General features: G+C 40.6%; 1 protein-coding gene across 1 annotated transcript in view; it reads right to left on the bottom strand.

The window, feature by feature from the left end:
• Positions 1-668: 668 nt before the first annotated feature.
• Positions 669-22,076, bottom strand: part of ncaph (non-SMC condensin I complex, subunit H) — a 21,502-nt gene continuing 94 nt past the window's right edge. Inside the window, exons 1-18 of the mRNA XM_088995554.1 lie at positions 22,061-22,076; positions 21,248-21,470; positions 19,496-19,586; positions 19,296-19,388; positions 17,822-17,939; positions 17,562-17,701; positions 9,773-9,962; positions 9,568-9,650; positions 8,936-9,129; positions 8,646-8,791; positions 7,524-7,630; positions 6,702-6,821; positions 6,270-6,377; positions 4,468-4,602; positions 3,026-3,136; positions 2,785-2,861; positions 2,368-2,443; positions 669-1,146 (exon numbers count right to left, since the gene is read on the bottom strand). The exon at positions 22,061-22,076 is cut by the window's right edge and continues 94 nt beyond it. Coding sequence (XP_088851680.1) covers positions 1,087-1,146; positions 2,368-2,443; positions 2,785-2,861; positions 3,026-3,136; positions 4,468-4,602; positions 6,270-6,377; positions 6,702-6,821; positions 7,524-7,630; positions 8,646-8,791; positions 8,936-9,129; positions 9,568-9,650; positions 9,773-9,962; positions 17,562-17,701; positions 17,822-17,939; positions 19,296-19,388; positions 19,496-19,586; positions 21,248-21,465 — 2,067 coding nt within the window. The 5' untranslated portion in view covers positions 21,466-21,470; positions 22,061-22,076 and the 3' untranslated portion in view covers positions 669-1,086. The remainder of the gene's footprint in view (positions 1,147-2,367; positions 2,444-2,784; positions 2,862-3,025; positions 3,137-4,467; positions 4,603-6,269; positions 6,378-6,701; positions 6,822-7,523; positions 7,631-8,645; positions 8,792-8,935; positions 9,130-9,567; positions 9,651-9,772; positions 9,963-17,561; positions 17,702-17,821; positions 17,940-19,295; positions 19,389-19,495; positions 19,587-21,247; positions 21,471-22,060) is intronic.

The following is a 22,076-nucleotide window of genomic DNA, read 5'->3' on the forward strand; positions in this document are numbered from 1 at the left end:
ACTGCAGCAAAATCTACAGCCATGCACATTTACCGTAAATTAAGCAAGGTAGTATTTGTAGTAGGTGCATTCTTGATTAAAAAAAACCAAAACTTTATACTTAGTTACAATGTTTTTTTAATGTGATTAGTCGTCTCTTTGTGCTTCAAGTTGTGAAAAATGGGACAGGCAACTTTTCAGTTTTCTGCCCTGTTGTTCGCTAACTTTTTGTCATGAGTTTTAGACACTGTTTGTACTATAATTTGGGCAAGTTCGGCGGGCCGGATTAAAAAGCCTAACGGGCCGTATGTGGCCCGCGGGCCGTAGTTTGCCCATACCTGCTTTAGAGTCACGGTATAGTCCGAAGCACGAAACAGGCTTCTGATTGGCTGCCGTGCCAAGTACACAAATTGCCAAACGAACTTGCCAATTTGCATACTCGACACGGCAGCCCTGACTGAAAAGTGTAATTGAGAGTTTTGAAAACCGCTTAGAAAGAGGGGCTCACATGGCTTTGAGCAGAGTGCACCATGATGACAAACGACAACTGGAGCAAAATCTTCAGCAAGGGATATCTGCCATAAATTAAGCAAGGGAGCGTTTGTGGTAGGTACTTCCTTTATTTAAAAAAAATCCTTTATACTTCGTAACAATGTTTTTTTTTGCGATTAGTCGTCTTATTGTGTTTCAAGTTGTATAAAATGGGGAAGTCAACTTTATGGCCGGGCAGGCAACTTTTCAGAGTTGTCTGCCCGGTGTCCGCTAACTTTTTGTCATGAGTTTCAGACATTGATAATAATTTAAGTAAAGTATGTGAAAAAGAAACTACTATACAGATTACTGTTGAGTAAATTCTGATTTATTGTATGTATTTTAAATCCTCAATATAAAATGGAAAAACAAATTAAAAATGAGCAAATATGGATATTGCCCATATTGCGATAAAAATATAAAAACAGAACACTTTTCCAAATATCCACATGCCATGCTATGTGATTACATTTCTTTGAAATATGAAAGTCAGATGAGACAAGAGATATACACATTAAAATGGAGGTGTGGTTCAAAACAAAAAAAAAAACCTTTTATACATCAATATACATCTCCTCAATGGCCTTGCCTGATGATGATGTCTGACATGTCATCAAACTTCACCAGCTCCAAATTCTGCAAAAACGGAACATACAGAAAAAAAACCATCAATGTGTGTCATATTGGAACAGGGCTGTTGGTGGTACTAGAGAAGTTGGGGATAAATCTGAAACAGCCTGTCCATTCCAGGCTAAATAACAACAATATTAATGTCTGGGCCTTGGCAAAGGCAGACACTTTTTGCTTTGCATCCCAGCAACCCTGCCCTTGACTCCTCTTGCTTGCTGACTTTTTCAAAGGTGTTGTATTTTGTCTTGATATGGGCTCCTTATTTTCTGTCTTCCAAAAGACAAACCATGGATAGTCACGAGCAGAACGGTTGGCGGGGGACTGTCTGAATCCCAGGTGGCAGTGAGTAGACGTAGGAGTAGGAAGATGCGGTGGTTTTATTGGGGAGAAGGAAGACATCGGAACAGAAACTAGATATCTTTGATCCTCTCCTCTTTCATCTAGAACTGCTTCATGTAACAAAGAGGGTACAGAAGGTGCTTAAGAAGGAATGACTCTCTGTGTCTTTGTGTTGTCATATTATTTGTTATTATTTGTATTTTTTTTTTGTTCTTTTGACTTCAAGACGGCGCCGCAAGAGTGGCTGCCTTTCCAACAGCTCATGTATTTTGTGTTTCTACTTTCATTCCTTTCATCACTTTGGTGCTGTGAAATGTAAATTTCTCCACTGCGAGACTAATAAAGGCAAATCCAATCCAATCCAATATAACAGGGCCGAGATACGTCTGTCAGGCTGATATACACTGTTATACCATGCCTAATAAAATGTACTGTAACAAAAATGATCAGACCTCACCACTGGCAGGAGAAAAAAAGACCTTATGTCGTGTAGATCAGGCCAAAATTGGGTCATATTTAATGATTGTCTGGAAATACTTCAAAATGTGAAAACTGTTGACATTTTCTAAAGGCAGGAGCATGGCTGTGCATTGATATCCAGTGTTTTTGAGAGTTTTGAAAAGTGCTTATAAATGAAATGTATTATTATTATTGTTATTATTCAGACCATTGTTGTGTACATACCTTGTGTTAATAATTTAAAAGCAAGGGGACATGAGACAATTATTTTACTGAAGGCTGGAAGAAAATACCATGCAAAAAATGGGCTCTCTGGTGTCTAATGCAACAATATGAAAGACTCCCCTCAATGTACAAGAAAATAATCTCAGGAATGATAGAAATTTAAGGGCACATCAGTGAAACAAATGACCACAAGGTCATACTCACCTTTTCATTTGCAAGATGGAGAAGAGCAGCAAACGCCACTGGTACTGACAGGTTCTGAGCCATTGTGGTGGGTAATCTAGACCAGCAGAGTGTTAGTCTTTAGTAATACAATTAAATCAGCGGTCAACCTGAACTGGTTTACCGCTAGACGCGAATAATATAAACTATCAGTCATTCACGCTCGCACTCAAACCTAGGGACAATTTCGAATGTTCCGTTAACCTGACATGCATGTATTTGGAATGTGGGAGGAAATGTGCAAACCAATCGAACGTCGTTTCTTGCGCAAACAATCTAAGATTAATCCATGTCATCACTCAACAAAAGACTAATCCAGACTGAATTATTTGTGAACCTTTCATCAATGTTTTTTGTCTCTCAGAGCAGGTAATCTGTGTGTTCGTTCTGTTTGGTTACCTTTGAAGCAAGGTCTTTATGGTCTGGCTGAAGACTTTTTCCACACAAACCTCAGGTTTCTCTGTAACCTCCACGTCCTGCATTGAAAATAATTCAAACATAACCATTTGAATATACTGTACAATGGTACATGGTCATGTTAAAAATCCAAACTTTGCATGCAATGATGAAGGAATGAAAGAAAAAGAAAAAAGAACAACATAAGAATGTAAACGGTGGGCAATTTATCAAATTAATTTACCTTGGTGGGGTTTTCTGGGCTTTCACTTAGAAGAGTCCACATGCTGTTCTTCAGTCTCTTCATGTCCATTTTCTTGGCTGTTTTAGCATAGTTGATCTCAATCTTGTTCACCTTCAAGGACATGTTAAACAATTTATTAACACTCTGTGTGATGGTTTTATTGTTTTTTTCTGCAGTTGTAATTTGTAAGCAGTTGCACCTATAACCTTGGCAAAATCACTATTGACTATTTGATGATTCATGCATCTTTACATGTACAACAATAAATTACATGAGCCTTAAGATTGATTTGACAGCAAATAAAGCGGAATGATTTATGTTCAAAAGCCCTGTTTTCACGTCATAGTTTAGGTCTTGGCCACTCAGCTTCAAGTCGTTTGTGTGTTATTAAAAATGTTGTGTCCATTCAGATTGGAGGTTGGAACTCTTGCTGTGCACATCTAGTTTCGACCAGCACCTTAAGAAACTAGGGTAAAGCAATTAGATTTTTTCCTTTGCAACGTCCTCAAAAATATGTGTAAGGCTACGTACTGTACATGTGAACTTTGCTGAAATGTCTTCATTCTTTGAACACTGTTTATCACAGGTTAAGTAAGGTTTGTCACCTTTGATGGAGGACCCACACATTGTGACTTGTATATTAAATGTGGTTCGTTGTGTTCTTCAACTCATGTTCTTATTTTACATAGTGCCCCCTAGTGTTGTGACTGAGTTGGATTGGATTGGATTTGCCTTTATTAGTCTCACAGTGGAGAAATTTACATTTCACAGCAGCAAAGTGATGAAGTGAGTGTTGTGACTGTTGTGACGTAACTCAAACATGCAGCTGCTAAAAATATCCGAAACGACAAAGTTGTTTTTCAAATAAATGTTGTATTTGAGTGAAAACGAATGTTCAAGGAAGTTTTGTGGTTTGGAACATTTTTTTGATTAAAATGAAGAAAATGTTATCACAATTGCAAGACATAATATCCGTATCTTGTCAATGTAAATGGAATGAAGAGCTGGTGTAAAGTATTTTAACTTATAACTGGTCTAATTGAAACCATAATAAAAGGTTGTAATGTGTGTATTCAAGTTTATTCTAATGTAGAAAAATGCCTCTACATAATATTGCATTTTTGCTGTCTACCATATTGTTAACTGTCTGACAAACTGCTGCGGACTGTATTGCTGTTGTAAAGTTGCCACCATACTTGTATGTCTGTGCCAGTAAGTCTCCATAAATGATTAAAATCTGTATCATAGCTTTTATCTCAGGAAACTACAAACTCTGTAGGGTTTCTGTATTTTTTTGGGTTCACTCGGTAGTAGCTTGTTTATTTTGGTAAATAGAATCCTGACATAAACATTTCCAACCATTTCACCTCTGTAAAGTCAAACCTTAGGTCAAGTAGAAATTGGTAACGGATATTGTGAGAAAATGCTTGAAAACAACATACTCTCTGTGGTTCAGGTACAAGATCTTCATCGCCATAAGTCGAGACTCCTTGTGAGGGCAATGGAAAATTCTCTCCTAAGGGCTGCGTATCGTCAGAGTCGGGAAACCCTTCCACTTCGTCGTCACTGTCAGTTGCCTGAAGAGAATGATGGGTAAAGACTGTGAACAATATGGTTCATTTACTGTAGCAGGATAATCGTCACATAGTCACACTTGTATGAACATGAAATTGAGCTGATTAAGCTGCACCAACAAATCATCATAAAATACTTTGTGTGGGCTACTCACAGAACATTTACACAACACAGTATGCTGCCTTCTCTAACGTGATTAATATTCTCTAGTGTGAGTATCTTAAGTAAGTAAAAGATAAGTGTTGAGTTGATAAAACAGTTGATAAAATGCCATACCAATTCCCTTATTCTACTTAAAGGACAACCGACATCTCCGGACAAGTTGTGTCCATAATTTGTAAAATGACTTCTACTGAGCGTAATTTAATAAGATTCCACCGCATATAGCTATATTTTACGTTTTAAGACTTGCGCTGAATATTCAGGAAGTCTTGTTTTTGAGTTGGTGACGAGTCCGTACGTGACGTCACTAAAGCAATGCCCCTGACCGAAAAAAAAAGACACATTGTAGCAGTCCTTCCACCACGTCAATGTGTTTTGCTGTAAATGTTTGGTCTGAAAACCTCATGTTGCACCCAAAAGCCGTCAGAAGAGGGCGTACAAGCTCCATGGAAGGAATTCATCAGCCTGTGGAAACGGGCTGATTCATTCCTCACAACAGCTCGGTGGCCATTTTGTGCCTCTTTTTGGGTGAGACATTTCCCCCCAATGTTGCCTCAAAATGGCACGGAATAAATTATTTGATCGATTGCAAACATGTATGCTTTCCGCTTCAGAACTATTAGAATCATATTCATAACCGGATGTGTAAAAAGAAAGCATATTCTCTGAATCTGAAGCTATTGTTTTGATTGACAAGCAATGCAAGACATCTTGGCGTGACGTCACGAACTGCGGGCGGGACTTTCTGAAAATGCCCAATTCACAGCTCAATATTTTTGCAGATTTTGGACACTTTAAGTCATTTTTATTGGTGTTTTGCATTTGAATAAAAATATCATACTGCATGTTTTGGGTATTTTAGATGCTATAAAACGTTTTTCTGATGTCAGTTAAGAAACAAAAAAGTGAAGTCTGTTGTCCTTTAATAAAGAGTGTGTTGAGAGTACTTTGAATAAATATTTCTTTCTTCCCATTGGAAAAAAATAATTAGGACACTTTAAAAGAACCAATGCTGTATACTGTATGTTGTAAGTGTCGTACGTCGACTAGCGATTATATATGCAATAACAAGCAATAAAACAAATCAAAAAACATGAAATTAAGTAAGCTGCTCGAGCCACAACAAAACATGTAGAAAAAATATTTCTGTTTTAGACATGACATAAAATGGAAGTGAAGAATCCACTTGTGATGTAACAAAATGTGCAGGAAAAATATATGGTATGTGCGCTTGAGCACAGCAGAGCTAATTTGAATGCTTCAGTGCCTGCAGATTTGATTTAAAAATATTAATGTTTAATCTTCAACACAGAGGTCATCTGAAACATCATGAACAGAAAACATTGTTTTGGTGTCCCCAAGAGAAGCTAAAAATAGGCTAGGGTGTGATGCTCATGGAAGTGGAAAAACCTGCAGGGTTAAAGGTGAGGAGACAAAAGTTGTTGCTTTCAATCTGAACTTTCTGGTACTTTTCAGAGGAGAAAGAAATGTAAATGGGTGTTCATACCTGAAGACCTGGACAAAAGTTGGCTGTATCGTTGGGATTGTTGTAGTCATAGTCACCAATGCCTTCTTCAAGCGCTCCAGACAACCTCTTCTGCGCTTCTTGACATAACTATAATTAAAGAAAAAAAAACATAATATATCATTTGCAGGTGTTCCTGATAATTAAAACCAATCACAGAAATATGTGGAATATGGCTAAATAATAATAAATCTGACTAAAGACTACAGTACTATGTTTTGCAATGGGATTGCAGACTGAAACGGGAAATCCGAACACAGGAGGAGTAAACCGAGAGAAACCAAACCAAAAGAAAAAAATATATATCACTCAGCGAACACACATAGGCACCCATATGCTTGCACATACTTCACTTGTACTTATTGGCTATAAATAAGATATCTCTGTTGGCTGGCACAGCTAGTGTGGTCTCACCGACATGGAGGGTTTAAGAGTGAGTTGTGAGAGAGTCCCTGGGGTAAAGTGGAAATCTGCTGGGAGAGTTGTTTTCGTGTTGCAGGAACTGAGAGCAGACTTGCTGATAGTAGTGGCAGCCTACAAAAGAAACATTCATTTCACTGTTAATCTAGTTACAACAAAACCTACATTATTAGCAATGAAGGCAGATGTGTTGCAAAAGCAAGATGGACAGATAAACGGCTAAATTTGGATATCTTAACTTGCTTGCAATTTAAGTTGTACGTGTTATTTTTATTCTAAGATTCATTTGGAATAGTGTCATGCTACAGTACACCACCAATCTTCAATGTTAACTGTAAAGTATGGTGGAAGCGGCATCATGGTTTGGAGTTTATTCTGTACCACGTGCATTGCTATCATTGAGAGAAGAATCGAATCTCAGAGTTTATCAAGGCATTTTGCAGGAGATGATAAAACATTACGCCCGGCAGTGGAATCTTAACAGTGGAGAGGCAACTGATGCTTGTGCATACATGATTTGCAACTTAAGTTTGGGAGAGGTGTTACTAACCAGTTAAATCCAAATATCTGCATACATTAACCGTTTTCATGTTGTGTTCAGTTAAAAACATAATTAATTGTGCGGTACTGTCTGTGCGGTACTGAAAACTGTCTTTGCATTGACAAATGTATGCCAAAATCCAGGCAATCCCAGAATGTTCACCTATTTTTTTGGCCATTTTATACCTAATCAATGTAGTTCACATTTTATAAGTGATCATGAACTTTTGGGAGCAAATATTTGTCATGAAGGTACTGTAAAAAGAAAACAGTTACTCTTGTGGTGCGGAAGTTGGTATCAAAGTTGACGTCGATGTTGAAGTCGATTTCAAAGGCCTTTTTGGGCTTCTTTTTCCGTGCTTCCTTGTCAGGCAAGTGATCCACTGATGGGAAGAATAAAAAAAATAGTTAGGCTAAAAAGGCTCAATCCACTCTGACCCTACATTTAGTTTTTGGCAGATCAAATCATGGCTGGTCAGCAGAGCTGAAGCGCCGGGAAGGTGTGTAGGGGTGGATGAGCTCGGAGAGGTAAGGAGGAGCGAGGCCATTTAAAAATTTGAAAACAAATAATAAGATCTTGAAAATAACTCAAAAATGCATAGGGAGCTGTGTTGCTTAGTGTAAGCGGGTTCGGTAAATGATACAACTTCTGGCCGGAAACACGTTATGCACAGATTGAAAAAGATGATGATCAGGCTGCAACGCTACTCACTAAAGGTTGCATACACCCCTGGAAAACTGATGTATACAGCGGACACACTATCCAGAGCCGTTGACCCGAAAGAGCTTCTGACACCATGTGTTGCTTTGTGTAAGCGGGTTCGGTAAATGATACAACTTCTAGATAGAGTTGAGGTTCTTTATTAGGACGGCTGTGTAGGTTGGAGGAAGAAGGCAATTGACATGTGCGGCTCTCGTAGGCTCTCATCAGACTGACTTGCAGCAGCACGCGCATGCTCCTTTGGTCTATAGCCAGGCATCAGTAGTAGAACATGCAAATACGATTTGCTCATATCATTACAGGAGCTAGTGAAGGGATCCCAGGTCGGAGTTACAGTATGTGCTCCATTTTACGAATACTGTACCAGTGAAGAGCCGAGCAGCAGCATTCTGGACCAGCTGGAGACGCTTCATGGTGGATTGGCTGACTCCAAAGTAAAGCGAATTGCCGTAATTGAGCCGAGATTACTTCATTATTCAAGGTTGTTAAACACGCAAAAATAAGATGTGCTATGTCTCAATAAATAATATGGGCAATGTCATATCTTATTGTTTATCCACGCCTGGTGTGACATTTGCATTAGTTGCAAGTTAGCAGTAACAACAAATTGAGGCCATGTCTGGTCGCAAATCTCTAAGATTATGGGGACAATTCATTTTCCTCTCATTTGTACTTACACCTGTGTTTTGGCTTGAACTGCCAGTAGCCTGGTCCAGCCCACGTGGCCATTGTCCTTGGGCTAAAGTACGAATACTCTCTGGGCTGAGTGGACAGCTGCAGACACATAGTGGTGATATCTCCCTCTCCAATTGGTATCACATCACTAGAAGAAAGTGCATGCAAATGGAAGAAATGTTTTGGTTGAAATCATTTCTTTACAACTGGAAACTGGTCATGTTTACAAAATACTGCAACACATCAATATTATATTGAGTAGAACACAAAAGTGCTGGCTTGTCGTTCTCACCGTCCTGTTTTAGAAACTGAGGCCTCACAACCGTATTTATATTCCTTTAGCCCCTCCTTACAATCACCCACATCCTCCTCGTTGTCACCATCAAATTCGGGATAATCCTCTTCATCAGCTTCGGGCTCAGGCTCAGCATTGACGTCAAAAACGTGTTCACCTTGCTTCATTTTTTCCAAAAGTTGGTTCATTGTCTGAAAGGGCACAAATGCCAATGACGCTTGAATCAAATCTGCAGGTTTAGTGTGTAAACCTTTCCTCCTAAAGTGATTAGATAGTTCTGTTTGTTTTCAGAAAATGTGATCATCAGGGCGAAATAAAATAAAATGATTCACTTGACGACTGTTTGAGCATTGCTTCCTGCTTTCACCTGGTCTAAAGTCTGGTCTGCTATGAAATTGTTTTTAACGGCTGGTGCATTGAAGATGGCAGCTAGTAGCAGTGGGAACTAATGGGAATTACGGAATGCATCGACAAATGACGTCAGGTACAGTAACATAATAATTCTTTGACATAAATCACACTCATTGTGATTGTAGCTAGCAGTACCGTGAACTGCATTGCAAACTAAAACTACAATGGTCTGACATCCAATGCTTACCTATCTACAGTAAGTCAAATTACTCTCAGACCTGTTCAGGGTTCCACCTTGTGAAGGAGAAATCCTGCAGAGAGGGGCAGATGTCACTTTTCTCCTGACACTGCCTCAGCCCAGCTGTCAAAATAACATCAGAGTTTGAACCACGGGGTCCTCAACATTTTAACCACAGCAAATACATACAGGAAAAAAAGACATACTCAGTATACTAGTTATGAATTATTTTCTTCTTTTCTTACCCATGAATGGGGATGTTTGGACAGTCATAGCAGGAGGGGAAGAGTAGGAGGTTGTAGACTGCAGAAGGGTCATGTGGGATGGAAAGAGCAGCTCACAGCGACTGTTTTCACTGAAGAGAACAGACAGGAAGACCCCAGCTGTGCTACTCTCATCAAATGATGATGCCATGCGATGAAACATGGGGTCTACCTGGAGGGATAACAACAGCCAGGCCAAAGAAAGTTAATGATTATGATATACAAGGGGGATTTAAAAAGAACACAAGTGATTTATGACTGAAAGAAGTTTGAAACAATCAGGTCAGCAGACGACGTTTCCTCTCATCTTAGATTCCGCTGCCACAAAACATACATCTTGCTCTAAAAACAGAATGCGATTACAACTTGTCGAGCTCACAAAAAAAGTCAAGGAGTGCCAGGATTATTTTACCCCCTCAAGTGTGTCTTGAGGACACCCAAATGGCTTTGTTAGCTAAAACCAACAACTCAATGTTCAATCTAGTCCCCCATTCTCCGGTAAATGGAGCAAGGTGGGACTCTTTCCCCACCATTCACTCAACATTTATTTCATCACACAAGAGGACAGTAATTTCATCTGTGCTGTATGTCATGCATATTAGCATATTTGACAATAAAGTTGACTTTGATTAGAATGCAAAACATGCAAAAGGCCATTCTCGAGTTCTTGTTCACACCAAGGTGAGGCTTTGTCCCCACCTTGTTCAAATGGAATGTGTTGGGTGTATGAGATGTATAAAAACAGGACTCTTTCAATAACCCATTCAACTAAGGGAAGATCATGCAGAGGACTAAAGTACTCAAGAGGCTTTAGATATGATCCTGTCCGAAGTCAACTCTTGTGACTGAATGAGAAAATATTACACTTCAGCTGAGTTTAGACTGAAATTTCTTCTGGTAACATTTTGAAAATATCTTCATTTGGTGGCGATTTTCATAAAACATCTAAATCCTTCACTAAACCGATATGGTGGTGTGAAGTTTGTGGCGTCACCGGTGCGCACCGCCGCTTTAATGTCTTTCAATTCCTTGATCTCCTTGATGTGCGTCTCACCCTGACGCATATCACACGCTTGAAAACGGTATAAAAGCAGCTGTCGTGGGACAGAGAGAATGAGACTCATCTCGGACTCAGACCCAGACAGACACACCGCTCGCAGAGACCTGCTCAGCATCGCACGGGGTTTCACAGCACGACTTGCTCGACTCCACGATCAAGCTCTGCGCGTCACCTGCCTGGGAGATCTGACAACGAACCTACTTACAAATAAAGAGAAACATCAAACTCTTTAGGTTCAATTTGGATCGTTCGTACAATAGCCTGCTTAGGCAACATCGGATTAGTAATGCTGGTGAGGTGATACCGGAGCAAGGACAATAGAATCAATTAGTGGAGCCGCAGGGAGTAGTCCTCTGCTCCTCCCAACCTGAGAGCGGGGACCTATCATAGCAGAGTCCGGCACCGCCATGTCTGGACAGTAGGACAGTAGGTATATATATATCTGGACAGTAGGTGTATATATACATATACATATATATATATATATATATATATATATATATATATAGGGCCTAAACTACCAGTAAGACTTTAATTTGCTGACAAAGTTTCTTGGATAAGAAGCGAAACGTCCAACACCTTCAAAAAAGTACAGATGACGGCTGATGAAACCTTTTCATCGATGGACCACTCCTGTACGACTGAGAGATTCGCAACACCTGACTTCACAACATCATGGCAGCGTGTAGAAGTCGGCATCATGGCAGGTTGTACGATTTCACCCCTGGCCTTCACAATGGCCATGGAGGTCATCATCAGGGCCTCAAGGTGGGTGGTGGGAGGTGAGCGAACAAGGAATGGGATCCACCTCCCACCTATCCGGGCATACATGGATGACATGACCACCTTGACCACTACCGCAGCTTGCACCAGGCGGCTACTTGGAAAACTGCAGGAAAACATTAAATGGGCCCGGATGAAAATCAAGCCGAGCAAGTCACGCAGCATCTCAATCGTCAAGGGACAGCTAAAAAATGTGAAGTTCTGCATTGGTGATGACCCAATACCAACGGTGTCTGAGGAACCGGTCAAAAGCTTGGGCAGGTGGTACAATGCAAGCCTCAGAGACAAAGATCAAGCGCAGCAACTCAAGCAGGACATCACCAATAGTCTGGAAAACATCAACAAGACTGAGCTGCCAGGAAAGCTCAAGCTCTGGTGTCTGCAGTTTGGACTTCTCCCTCGGGTAATGTGGCCACTCACAGTCTATGAGGCCCCACTGTCAACTGTGGAGAAGATGGAGTGAACCATCACTAGATATGTGAAACGCTGGCTTGGTGTTCCACGCTGTCTGTCTAACATCGGCCTTTATGGCAAAGGGGTCCTTGAGCTTCCAATCACAAGCCTCACCGAAGAGTACAAGTGCGCTAAAGTGAGACTTCAGATGACCCTCACAGACTCCAGAGACCGGAAGATCAGTCAAGCTGCACCCCCCCCTATCAACGGGACGGAAATGGACGCCATCCATTGCAGTGCAGCAGGCCACAGCAGCTCTAAGGCACAGCGACATTGTGGGACACGTTCAGCTCGGAAGAGGGGGGTTTGGCCTTACAAACAAATCTTCTTGGCGTAAGGCTTCAACATCGGAAAGAAGGAAAATGGTGATAGCAGAGGTGCGCCGCCAAGAGGAAGCTGAAAGAACTGCACGGGCTGTCTCTCTTGCCAAGCAGGGACAATGGATGAGGTGGGAAGGCCTGGAGAAGAGAAGGCTCAACTGGAAGGATCTCTGGGAAATGGAGGCAAGCAACATCAGCTTCATCTTCAGAGCTATCAATGACGTGCTCCCATCTCCAAAAAACCTCCACCAATGGTATGGCGAAGATCCAACCTGTGACCTCTGTCGAACGCCAGGAACTCTCAAACACATCCTGACCGGTTGTAAGACTAGCCTCACACAAGGCCGCTACACCTGGAGGCACAACCAGGTCCTAAAGAGTTTGGCAGTTGTCCTTGAGAGCAAGAGGAATACCATCAACTCCTTGCCAATGCGAGCCACCACGTCCAGCACAGCACCATTGACCTTCATCCGAGAGGGACAGGAAAAGCCCAACCATCCTACTGCTAAACCAGAAGTTGGACAGCTATCCGGGGCCCGCGATTGGGAGATGCGGGTTGACATTGGCCAGCAATTGGTTTTCCCAGCGGAGATTGCAGCCACCACCCTCAGACCAGACTTGGTGCTCTGGTCCTCGTCACTCAAGGCTGTCTACATCGCAGAACTCACAGTCCCGTGGGAAAACTCTGTTGAAGAGGCCTATGAGCGCAAGAAGCTGCGCTACACAGAACTCGCAGTGGAGGCGCTCTCTCTCTCTATCTATCCCTCTCTCTCTCTATCTCGAGCTCTCTCTCTCCATCTCTATCTATCTATCTATCTATCTATCTATCTATCTATCTATCTATCTATCTATCTATCTATCTATCTATCTATCTATCTATCTATCTATGATGATTCTCTTCTCTCTGTCTCTCTCTCTCTCTCTCTCTCCCTATCTCTATCTCTCTCTATATATATATCTCTATCTCTCCCTCTCTCTCTATCCCTCTCTCTCTATCTCTATCTATCTCTAGCTCTCTCTCTCTCTCTATCTCTCTATATCTCTCTCTATTTCTCTATATCTCCCTCTCTATCTCTTTCTATATCTCCCTCTCTATCTCTTTCTATATCTCTGTCTATCTATCTATCTATCTATCTATCTATCTATCTATCTATCTATCTATCTATCTATCTATCTATCTATCTATCTATCTATCTATCTATCTATCTATCTATGATGATTCTCTTCTCTCTCTCTCTCCCTATCTCTCTCTATGTATATCTCTATCTCTCGAGCTCTCTCTCTCTCTATCCCTCTCTCTATCTATCTATCTATCTATCTATCTATCTATCTATCTATCTATCTATCTATCTATCTATCTATCTATCTATCTATCTATCTAGTCTATCTGTCTGACTCTATCTCTCTCTTTCTCTATCTCTCTCTTTCTCTATCTCTAAATCTATCTCTCTATCTCTACCTCTACCCTCTCTATCTCTCTCTATCTCTACCTCTAAATCTCTATCTCTCTCTCTATCTATCTCTATTTCTATCTCTCTCTCTATCTCTCTCTTTCTCTATCTCTAAATCTATTTCTGTCTCTACCTCTACCCTCTCTATCTCTCTATATCTCTACCTCTACCTCTAAATCTTTCTCTATCTCTCTCTCTATTTATCTCTATCTCTATTTATTTCTCTCTCTCTCTATCTCTACCTACCTCTCGATCTCTCTACCTCTATCTCTACCTACCTCTCGATCTCTCTACCTCTATCTCTACCTCTACCCTCTCTCTCTACCTCTCTCTATCTCTACCTCTACCTCTCTATCACTAGATCTCTATCCCTAGATCTCTATCTCTAGGTCTCTCTCTCTATCTCTCTCTATCTGTCTTTCTCTCTCTATCTATCTTTACATCTCTCTCTATAGCTCTCTCACTACTGACGATGGCACACTACAGACGATGTGTGTCATCTACGATGTCCCAAATTCACAACCTCCCATCCCTGAGGCACAGCTCCCACACCACTCTCAACATCAAGGCTAATCTCATGTGAGGACCATCCATTGGCACAAATGGACAGAATAACATCACGTCCAGTGTTTCATGATTCTGATTCTACAGACGTGTTATATATATATATATATATATATATATATATATATATATATATATATATATATATATATATATATATATATATATATATATATATATATATATATATATATATATATATATCTCATCTCATCTCATTTTCCGTACCGCTTATTCCTCATTAGGGTCGCGGGGGTTGCTGGAGCCTATCTCAGCTGTCTTCGGGCACGTACCCCCGCGACCCTAATGAGGAATAAGCGGTACGGAAAATGAGATGAGATATATATATATATATATATATATATATATATATATATATATATATATATATATATTTTTTTTTTTTTTATTTAACAGCAAAGTATTCCAAAAGGATTCGAAAAGTGCAAGTTTTATTCAGGGCCTGCTGACAGTAGGGATGCATCTGGGAAATTAAAAGGGGGCCAGATTGTGTCTGAAAGGGGTGCCAAATTCTAAAATTGATGGACCTGATTTAACTAGATTGCAGAAGTATACGTCTTGGCAAACTACAAAGATGGCTGAAGCTGTAGTCCAAAGATGAGTGGCACCATTTCCCCCAGAGGAGAGAGCTGAAATGAAGGCAGGTGTGCCAGCAGCTGAAATCTATTCAGTAATTAGGAAGGCTCTCACCAGAACAAACCGCTCCTTTAAAACAGTCAGTTTTCTACACTGCTCAGCGTTCGGTTCAAGTACTGCTCTAGGAGTTACCAAAACAGTGGAGTTCAACTGTGTAAAGACCAGGGTGACTGATGGTGAGAGAATTTGTTATTGCGATTGTTTATTTGATAATTTGATTTGGCGGTTTAGTGTCAAAACCAGCCTGTTAATCCCTCAAATGTAAACCTAATTGTTGTTTTTGTTTTACCTTCTTCAAAGGTTTTTCACCTTGAAATCAGCTTGCAATCAGCTCGCAATCTTGCAACCTGAAATTGTCTTTTCAATGAGAAAAGAGACGATTAAGTCCAAAATAAAAAAAGAAAGGAGAAATCTGTCTCATCATTGGAGTCAAAGAGTGAAGTCCCAGTGTAACCCCGGTCAACACAGCCAAAACCCCTTTTCAAGTTAGGGGGAGAACTCAAAAAACCAACATAACTTGACAATACAAAACTGATTGAAATAAACCAACATACATTCATTGGAGCATGCTATTTCTAAATTGCAAATGAAAAACAATTGTTTGACGAAAATCTATTTTTCTAATATATCAACAACTTCAATTCAAATCCAAAAAATTATTCATACATAAAATAAACAAACAGTTTCTATTTTCTTTAATGACTGCACAATCAATACTGTGCTATTTTGATATTCTATGGTATTGGGTATTGGTATGGCTATAGGGCCCGTCCTGGGGCCACTTCTCTTTATTATCTATCTACTTCCTCTTGGCAATATTTTCCGTAAGTTTGGCATTCACTTTCACTGCTTCGTGGATGACACCCAACTCTACCTCTCCAGCAAACCCGACGCCTCTCTTCCACCTTCATCCCTCTCACTTTGCCTCTCAGAAATTAAGTCCTGGCTTTCCCATAACTTTCTCAAGCTTAACAGTGAAAAAACCAAACTTCTCCTTGTCGGTAGCAAATCCACCCTCCACAAAACTAACAGTTTCTCTCTCACCATTGACAGTTCAACCGTGTCCCCCTCCCCTCAGGTCAAGAGCCTGGGTATCATCCTCGATAGCTCACTATCTTTTCAGTCCCATATAAATAACATAACTCGGTCTGCTTATTTCCACCTCCGTAATATTAACCGTCTCCGTCCCTCGCTCACCCCTCACACCACTGCTATCCTTATCCACAGTCTCGTCACCTCCCGCATCGATTATTGCAACGCACTTCTCTTCGGTATCAATCAGAAATTTCTCCATAAACTCCAACTCGTCCAAAATTCTTCAGCCCGGATCATCACTAGAACCCCCTCCTTTCATTACATCACCCCTGTCCTCCAGCAACTTCACTGACTACCTGTTAAACATTGTATCGAATTCAAAATACTTCTGTTTACATTCAAAGCCATCCATAACCTTGCCCCTCCCTATCTTTCTGACCTGCTTCAAATCTCTGTTCCCTCTCGGTCCCTCAGATCCTCATCCTCCCTTCACCTCTATGTGCCCTCTGCCCGTCTCACCACGATGGGATGCAGAGCTTTCCGCCGCTCTGCTCCCAAACTCTGGAATTCACTTCCACCCAACATCCGTAATATTGACTCCCTCCCTATTTTCAAGGCTCACCTCAAAACCCACTTGTGTAAAATTGCTTTCAATGTCTAGTTCTATCTGCTATTTTATTATGTATCATTTTACTTATGGTTTTATTGTTATGTGCTTTGTTTTATTGTTTTTATTGTAAAGTGTCCTTGGGTGTTTTGAAAGGCGCTTTAAATAAAATGTATTATTATTATTATTATTACAGAGAAGACGACTTAGCACAATATTTCTTACTAGTGTCTACGTAAACAAATGTATTTGCTTTGAAGATCTTCAATGTGCATCACAGCTCTGAAATTATTCCCATTATCCACTAAATTTGACACATTAACAGCAGTTCTCTGCAACGATTTGTCACTACCCTCCGCAGACTTATTTGATTGTTTCTTAAAATACAAGAATATGTTTGTTTGCTGTCTGTTTTTAATGTCTTTTAGAGTTTTAGTCGTTTTCATGCCCCACATTGCAACCATCCGCCATGTTCGATGTAAATAATACAATGCACCATGGGTAAATGAATATTCAATCAGCCCTTTCGGCAGTTTACGGCGGATCACGGAAAAGCCTGAAATATCCTTACCACAACTTTGGAACGCACCAAAACAAATGCAAGGTGATAATGGCTCGATATCAGTAAGGCAAGATGGCAGACGTCAAAGTAAAAAAAAAAAAAAAACGAACAGCTTTCAATTGCTGTTTAACTAAACAAAGAAGTACAGATGACGTCTGAAGAAACCTTTTCATCGATCATGTATCAATATGCGCTAATACAGTAGTAATATACACGTGCAGGTGCTGGCGCAGTGGAGTGGCTTTAAAATGCATGCAAATTCAATAGAAATGACAGTACCTCACATTTCCTCTCGGACTCAGCACGATTTAAGTTTCCCGGGTTCTCCTCCACAGTCTTCTTGGGAGGTCTCTTCTTCTTTGGTTGCTTGGCAGTGAACTCAGTGGCTTCATTTTCTGCTTCCTCATTTAATCTGTTGTCTACAGTTGCACACATAGACCAGCCAGAAGTTTTTCATTTTAAAATGACATAAAATCACAAGTACATAGTTATTTCAAAACAATTCACAATTATTGCAATCACAACAATGAGGCTCTGACCATCTCCGGGTTTGGTTTCAGTCCCAAGGCCACCAAGTACTCTGTAAGCATCAGCATGAACCGCATCTACCCGGACAGCATAGATCTTGGTACTGGCATCCAGTGTCCCAGCTGCCACCTGTAAATGACAAAGCATGTAGTCATTTTGTTATAGTCTTTGTTATGTTTAACAAACCAATAAAATAATTTGGGATGTCTCAGAAAACTGCAAATACCCCCCACCAAAAAACAAAACAAAAAGCCCTTTGCACTAGAGGAAAATAAAGGGGAAAAACACTGTCTATGATTATTTTTGTTGTCTGCTTCAAACTTTTTGTTGTCGATTTGAAGATAGTGAAGCATTTACATATGCATTGAGAAATGTCTGTGTAAGCTCTCAGTCGTACAGGAGTGGTCCATCGATGAGAAGGTTTCTTCAGCCGTTATCTGTACAAATGTGAAGGTTTCGGACGTTTCGCCTCCTATCCAAGAGGCTTCGTCAGCGAACTAAAGTCTGACTGGTCGTATCGGCCCCATTTATATATCCCTAATGTCCAAACATGGTGGCGCCGGACACAGCTATGATAGGTCCCTACTCTCAGGTCGGGGGGGGGGCAGAGGACCCCTCCCTGTGGCCCCACTGATTGTTCCTACATTTCTGACTAACGACTGGCCTATTACTCCCACTCCCACCGGTATCACCTCATCAGCATAACGACCCTCATCAGCATTACGAAAGTTGCCTAACCTGTTTTGCCTAAGCAGGCTATTGTATGAACGATCGAACGAACAAACAAAATCCTTCATTAAACCGGTCTGGTGGGGTGAGGTTCAATTTGGATTTGGACCTGTGTCCGGCGCCACCATGTTTGGACATTAGGGATATATAAATGGGGCCAATACGACCAGTCAGACTAGTTCGCTTGAGAAGCCTCTTGGATAGGAGGCGAAACGTCCGAAACCTTCACATTTGTACAGATGACGGCTGAAGAAACCTTCTCATTTATGTATTACATTGTATTCTGGACAGCCGCCCTCATTTCAAGCTCGTATAACTCCAGACCGATATAATTTAGGAATTAACTCTTTTTTTTCTGATGAAAGAAGATAATCTAAGGTTTCTAATGCTGTACAACAGGTTTATGGAGTCCTTAAACTCAATATTCTGTGGGTCCTGGGATTCAAGTGACAATGACCAATAACTCTGGCATTGGAGTGGACACATTTTTGCACGTCTGGTAGTGAGTGAGTTATTCAAGCGATTTGATCCGTCATTCAGGAATCATGGACCAAACGGTTAAACATTTCATTCTGAGCCATAATTTGTTTTGTCTACTGGGAAGGTTTGAGTAGAAAATCTCATAATATATAGTTGAGAACACAGCAGTATAGTGTAGCATACTTTTGTAGGCATGTAACTAAATTCTTAGACCAGGGCTTTCCTTGAACACACGGCCCAGTAAGAACCAGATTCCAAGCCTCCAACATACTGTACCTTGAAGTTTGTAAGCTCTGAATCTTTCTGTTTGAGAATATCAGCCATGTAGTCAATGAGATGCAAACCAAAGGCATTTTTCGTGGTAATTTTCTATCGAAAAGAGACAAACGGTGCATTAGTAATCATAACACGAATGCTCAGTGATTTCTCTGTAATCCCGATATTTTCAGACCTGTACAAAAATATGCTGCACTTACATTCTCAGTTGAGAGTTTGATGCAGGTAGAGTAATGTTCTGAGATTTGAGCATTAGACAGCTTTGGCACAGCAGCGGGTGTCCCTGAGGCACTGAACACATGTTTGGTCAATTCAATTAGTGAACAGTCAATACTTTCTGTGCAACTCATAAGAAAGACCTAAAAAATATGACTCTGAAATACGACTCTGATTAAGACACAAAGTGCAGTTCTGATGACTTTGATAAGACAAATATTTATAAAGTGCAGATGACCACTTTCTTGCATCTTAAAAGCATTATAAACAGAGTCAAGTTAATTGCACAAAATAATGATTGAGCAACACAAAAGGGGCCACCCAGCCCAGCTGACTTGGCGTAAAAGGCAAGGTACAATACAATACAATACAATACATATTGATTTATATGTAGCGCTTTAACAACAGTTGCAGAGCTGCTCAACCGAAAAAAAAAATCTGTGATGCACTGAAGCCGCGATAAGTGAACCGCGAAGTAGCGAGGGATAACTGTAGATGCGTAGCATATAAATGCCTTGACGCAGCGGGTGTGCCAACGACGAGATCAAGGGCACGCTGCGACGGAGTAATTCTGCGCATTCGGCAATGAGCAGAGGCGAAAATGTGTCTGTCACACAAACTACCCATTCACACCTAAAAACAATTTAGAGATTAGTTTTCGTATAGTGAGGCGGGGCAACCGGCAGGCTCATACCTGCGAACTTCTGAAACCAGAAAAGCCTAGTAATAGGCCGGGGCCCAGGTTTTTATCATTTTGAATAATGTACGGCGTACTACAACTTTCATACGGGAATTGTAATCATTTATACGAGCAGTTTTTTGCCAAGGTTGGCCGGTATGAAACTCAAACTCACGTCATTTTCACCTTTTCTTGAGCAAAGTCGAACTCATGGAAGTGATTGGGAGTATTCTTCACGAAACTACTGTCGTTTTTTTTTTACTTTTCAATTTTTTTTTATTATTTTTTCCCCGGCAGATGCCATGACACGCCAATGATTAAAAACAACGCTAACTCTAGAGTCTCGATTGCAGGAATGCGCTGTCACTCTGGATTCCAGGAAATACTCGTACCACACACATGCACAATTTATCTCAGGGAAGCTAACAGCTAGCACTGTGCCGATTGCCTGTTTTCGTGTTTTGAATTAACGTTGAGTACAGTACTTACCATTTTGATGATTTTGGATTTATTGTTTTTATTGGAAACTGTAATGTTCATTATTAACCCATAACCCGGAATGGGATAATGAAAACCGTAGTTTTTACGGCAAAACCGAAGTAGTTGGCAGGGATGCAGGCTGTCAGCACATGAGTGTGACCCTTGGAAAGAACTTTTTGGGCTATACTAGAATTGTCATTGCACATTCACTAGAGTGTTGTGGCAGCGGGGCTCATCGTCAGTGTAAGGAGTATTTTTCACCGGGCGTATGAAGTACAGTGACAAAGGACACAATGTTTTACATTATGTTTGACATTAGTTCATTTTCTGACAAATGTTACGATTCATTCTCGCAGCATTGAGTTACGCAAAATGTTTTCGTCAACTTACTGAAAATAATTGGGCAGCACAGAATTTACCGAACATGACATTTTGAAATGCAAAATATTGTCTGCGTAAATGGAGAAAATATGGTGTTCTGAAAAGAAGAAAAAAAGTCATTTCATTTGAGTAAAACACCCCGACCCACGATGAAAGGGGGTCGGGGTGTTTCTTCACCCTAATTGCAGTAATATACCTGTGAGATGTTGAGTCGTTCAAAGAGGAATCCGTAGCAGTCTGAAGGTCAATCACTCTTGACCGTCTGCGTTGACGTCGCTCCTTCTCATCATCGTTGCCGGGGAAGGCTGCCAGCAAAGGTGTGCTACAGGCAGCTGGTGATAGGCCTTTGTTTTTCAGAGACGATAATGTCCATCCTTGTCGTACCCGGGAGACAGGTGATGTGGCTGCACTCATCTTGACTAAAGACAGAATACAAATGTCAAAATATTCTAACAGCACACAACTGCAATGTCACACGGTCAAGGGGTATTGCAGGGATTTTTTTCCTCCCAATTAGGATGTATTGTATGCCCAAGTTTGGTCCTCAAGCGCAAACGTCTACAAATACAGTAAATGTATAAATATGTTCATAAGGTCCACATTAATTGTGGTGCATTGAAAAAAAATACGTTTATTTACTAACTTAATTGGGTGGTACCACTACTTTTTGCAAAACTTTGCATGCCCTGACTACCCATTTACCTGTTTTCATTGAATGAGAAGAGGGTGTTGGATTCATTAGGTCGAACTTTCATTTTTAATGTAGCGCAGAAAATAACATGCTTTTACATATTCACCAGTTTCCACGTTTTTTTTTGTACTCAGATGTACCTATATTGTATTTAATTCCGCAGAATGGGGAAACCACGACAAGGCAATTGTGATCTGCGAGCATAGTGGCTTCGGAGACACGTAAACAACGTTAGCACTATAACAATGGATTGTAAACAGAAACGACAAGTTAACATATCGCTCGTGGATTAATGGTCGTACTAGAGGGAAACCTTACCATAAAATGTATATAC

The sequence above is a fragment of the Hippocampus bargibanti genome, linkage group LG04, assembly GCF_051943395.1.
Source record: "Hippocampus bargibanti isolate YZ-2025 linkage group LG04, ASM5194339v1, whole genome shotgun sequence".
Classification (NCBI taxonomy): Eukaryota; Metazoa; Chordata; class Actinopteri; order Syngnathiformes; family Syngnathidae; genus Hippocampus; species Hippocampus bargibanti.